Source organism: Anneissia japonica, unplaced genomic scaffold, assembly GCF_011630105.1.
Source record: "Anneissia japonica isolate Jap-2015-1 unplaced genomic scaffold, ASM1163010v1 scaffold597_len517326_cov190, whole genome shotgun sequence".
Classification (NCBI taxonomy): Eukaryota; Metazoa; Echinodermata; class Crinoidea; order Comatulida; family Comatulidae; genus Anneissia; species Anneissia japonica.
In genome coordinates this window covers 195,445-198,745 of record NW_022699214.1, presented here as the reverse complement: position 1 = coordinate 198,745, position 3,301 = coordinate 195,445, and the positions used below count along the sequence as shown (strand labels likewise).

General features: G+C 31.2%; 2 protein-coding genes across 7 annotated transcripts in view; one reads left to right on the top strand and one right to left on the bottom strand.

Annotated features, from left to right (window-relative positions):
* LOC117102872 (testis-expressed protein 52-like) overlaps window positions 1-3,301 on the bottom strand; it is a 29,907-nt gene that overhangs the window by 15,647 nt on the left and 10,959 nt on the right. The window lies entirely within an intron of this gene.
* LOC117102870 (acyl-coenzyme A thioesterase 9, mitochondrial-like) overlaps window positions 1-3,301 on the top strand; it is a 10,747-nt gene that overhangs the window by 5,002 nt on the left and 2,444 nt on the right. The window contains exons 4-11 of one of the 6 annotated variants that reach the window (XM_033243302.1): window positions 252-445; window positions 639-722; window positions 980-1,083; window positions 1,495-1,568; window positions 1,878-2,057; window positions 2,322-2,412; window positions 2,672-2,757; window positions 3,144-3,231. In XM_033243302.1, the coding sequence (XP_033099193.1) occupies window positions 252-445; window positions 639-722; window positions 980-1,083; window positions 1,495-1,568; window positions 1,878-2,057; window positions 2,322-2,412; window positions 2,672-2,757; window positions 3,144-3,231 (901 nt within the window). Of the gene's footprint in view, window positions 1-251; window positions 446-638; window positions 723-979; window positions 1,084-1,494; window positions 1,569-1,877; window positions 2,058-2,321; window positions 2,413-2,671; window positions 2,758-3,143; window positions 3,284-3,301 lie in introns of all 6 variants that reach the window. The other 5 variants (XM_033243301.1, XM_033243300.1, XM_033243299.1 and 2 more) reach the window with 5 other exon arrangements.

Genomic DNA, 3,301 nt, shown 5'->3' with positions numbered 1-3,301 from the left:
AGTACTGTACTGTACAAATGAATATCAAATTTAATTTAAGTATAAGTTAACTTTGCAATAGAAAGATGTGTATAAGAGACAGGTATACATCTAACTTTACTGTACTGTACTAGGCTTTGAAATTTATTTTTAATTGTGCTGTCTATGGGAATTTTCCAAAATAAAAGGTACATTGAACTATGATGAATGACCATCTAAAAATTTGAAGGAAGTCTTTCTTTGAACACACATTTGTGTTTTGCATATAACAGCACTGTAAGTGACCAATCAGAATTATTCAACTATTTGCCCAAAGACCAGTCTCTAGAAGTCAAATCAATGAAGGACAGTTATCAAGAAGCATGCATTCCATTGGCTAGTACATCATTCCTACGAGAAAATTACGTCAACTTTTTCAACACCATACGGATTGGACGCATTCTGGAGGATCTTGATACGTTTGCTGGTATTATAAATTTTTCCCAGTTCTAATTTAATTTGTTGAAATTATGTTTTGTATAATAATAATAATATATTTTTCTTCAGAAGAGCTGCTCTTGTAAATATTTTTGACTTTCAAATGTAAAAGAACTGTGCCTCAGTTTTAGATTTGTGAATTTATGATTAAAAATAATGCCACTATCTTTTTTCCTTCATAGTTTGGATTAGTTATCAACACAACAAGAGGACGGGGGAAACACAGTCACCTTTGGTGATGGTGACAGCATCGGTAGACCGTATAGGTCAGTGTAATGTTATAGGGATAGGAGGAATGGGCTGAAGGGCTTCATCCCCCCGCCAAACACATTTCAGTTTGGACACATAAATTTAGGCCTATGGGAACCATGCCTTAAATTAAATGACTACCTTGTTCGGAGACTGCTGCCGGCACCTAGTCAAAAACCACCAATTGCTATAAGAGGGCTTATAAAAAAAATCATACAAATTAGTCTTCCAGAGAACCATTCAATCTAATTAATAAGCAGCATTTTATTTTTAGATCTGGATAGCACTGAAATGTCTGCAGACCATGACATAAAGATGACAGGTAATGTTACCTGGACAGGTAGATCATCAATGCAGGTATCCATGAATCTGATGCAGGTGAGAAATTTAGTGATGCAATAATACATTTCCATAATATGATTATTTAATCAATCAATTAATTAATGTTAATAAATTTATTTATGCATATGGGAAAAGGAAATGCCAAACAGTATACTTTCAGTGACTTTTCTAAGTGGCAATATTTTCACAAGGTACTCTATACAGATTAATCCTCATTTTAGGGAGTTCAGTTGTTTGTCGTAGTGAGAAAAATCCTGTTAACAAACGTAACCTTAGATCCTGGAATTGAAAGACAAACATCTTATCCACCAAGCCATTCAACTCCACTCCAAAAATAGCAATGTTAAAATAAATGATTGTTAAACTGATTTATAGTGGGGTTAATTGACCCTGTCAAGCCTTTGTTGTTTGGCTTTATCTGTTCATAAATAAATATGTTAATTTCAGGTGCAGGATGGAGTTATGCGAAATAAATTGAATGCAGTCTTTCTAATGGTTGCAAGAGATCCTGCCAATAAAGGGTAAAGAAGCTATATAGCTTTAATAATTGTTATTATTATTATTATTGTTGTTATTATTATACTGTTATTTTAAATGTTATCATTATGCACATTCTTAATAATGTTTAATATATTATGGTTGTTAAATATTTGTGATAGATAGGAATTTGTTAAGCCTGTGAAAGCTGAAACGTCTGAAGAAGAAGTAATCTTAATGGAAGTTGTTATTATTATTATTGTTATTATTATACTGTTATTTTAATTGTTATAATTATGCACACTCTTAATAATAATGTTTAATATATTATGGTTATTAAATATTTGTGATAGGTCGGCATTTGTTAATCCAGTGAAAGCTGAAACGCCTGAAGAAGAAGTAATCTTAATGGAAGGCAAGGCTCTCACACAAAAGAGAAAAGAACAAAGTCAACAGTCTCTCCTTAAAGTAGCCCCCAGTGTTGAAGAGAGCACCCTCATACATCAGTTATTCAGCAACTCTCTTAGTAAGCAGTAAGTAATTAGATAATACAGTACTATGTTAGTATCCTATATTCAGAACAGATTTCCCCACCAAAAAAAAAAACAAAAACAGGAATCAAACAACTATGTTTAAAGATATAGAAAGAGCAGTAAACCTGAAGAACAATAAACTTGGGTGGGGTGGGAAAATTACCTTTGGAGAATTTTAACTTGTACAATATAAAGATAAACAGAATGTAAAGTATAATAGTATTCATCTTTACTCCTCATTAAAATATTTTTTTTTCTTAATAGGACGGTTTCATTTTCTATTCGTGAGAAACCAGAAAACACTGTTTGGATGGAAGATGCAAAACTTAAGAACGTTATAATCTGTTTTCCAGAGGTAAATTTATTGTTATTGATAATATAATTATAATTTTCAGTATGTATTCATTTTAAATTAATTTTCAAATGTATATACGAGTCTACAGTGCTTTTCGTTTATCAAAAACAATATAAATATATATCAGTGCCATTATTATTAGTGTATCGTAATATCTTTTTCTATATTATTATTATCACTATTATTACCTTTCTTATCATATAGTTATTATTTCAGAATCTTTATTTGCAAATTGAAATCTATCTTATTTTTTTAACAGCAAAGAAATATTTACAACAAAATATTTGGAGGTTATTTGATGAGGAAAGCAAATGAAATTGCATACGCAGTGGCGTTGGTTCACAGGTTTGGTATAGTGTGGTATCACAGATCCTCTGAATTTGTGGTGGTATGAATGATGTGATAAAGTTCAGTATGGAATAGTACAAAGTGTTATGATGATGTGCTATGGTACGTTGTAGTTTTGTGGTGATGTTATAAAGTGTGGTACAAAATGGTATGATAAGGTATGATGGTTTGGTAATGGTAATGTACATTGTAGTTTTGGTATGGTGATGTATAGGTAATTATGGTTTGGTAAAACCGTACACACATTATGCTTTCCCAACTTTTATATTTAAGAATTTTAGGCTCTATTCTCATATTATTCATAGAGTAAACTATTATTATTTTTGAGCCAGAGAAACTATCCATTTATGCCATTAAACTACTATATTTGGTTTTTTTTCCAGCCAATCAAAGGTGATCTTTCGATGTATTGATAACATCACATTTCAACGGCCGGTTGAAGTTGGTTCTTTGCTCTACTTGTCGTCTCGGGTAAAATCATAATATTAAAGATTAGTTATTCACTAAATTTATTAGGTGCATAATACACACACCCATATAT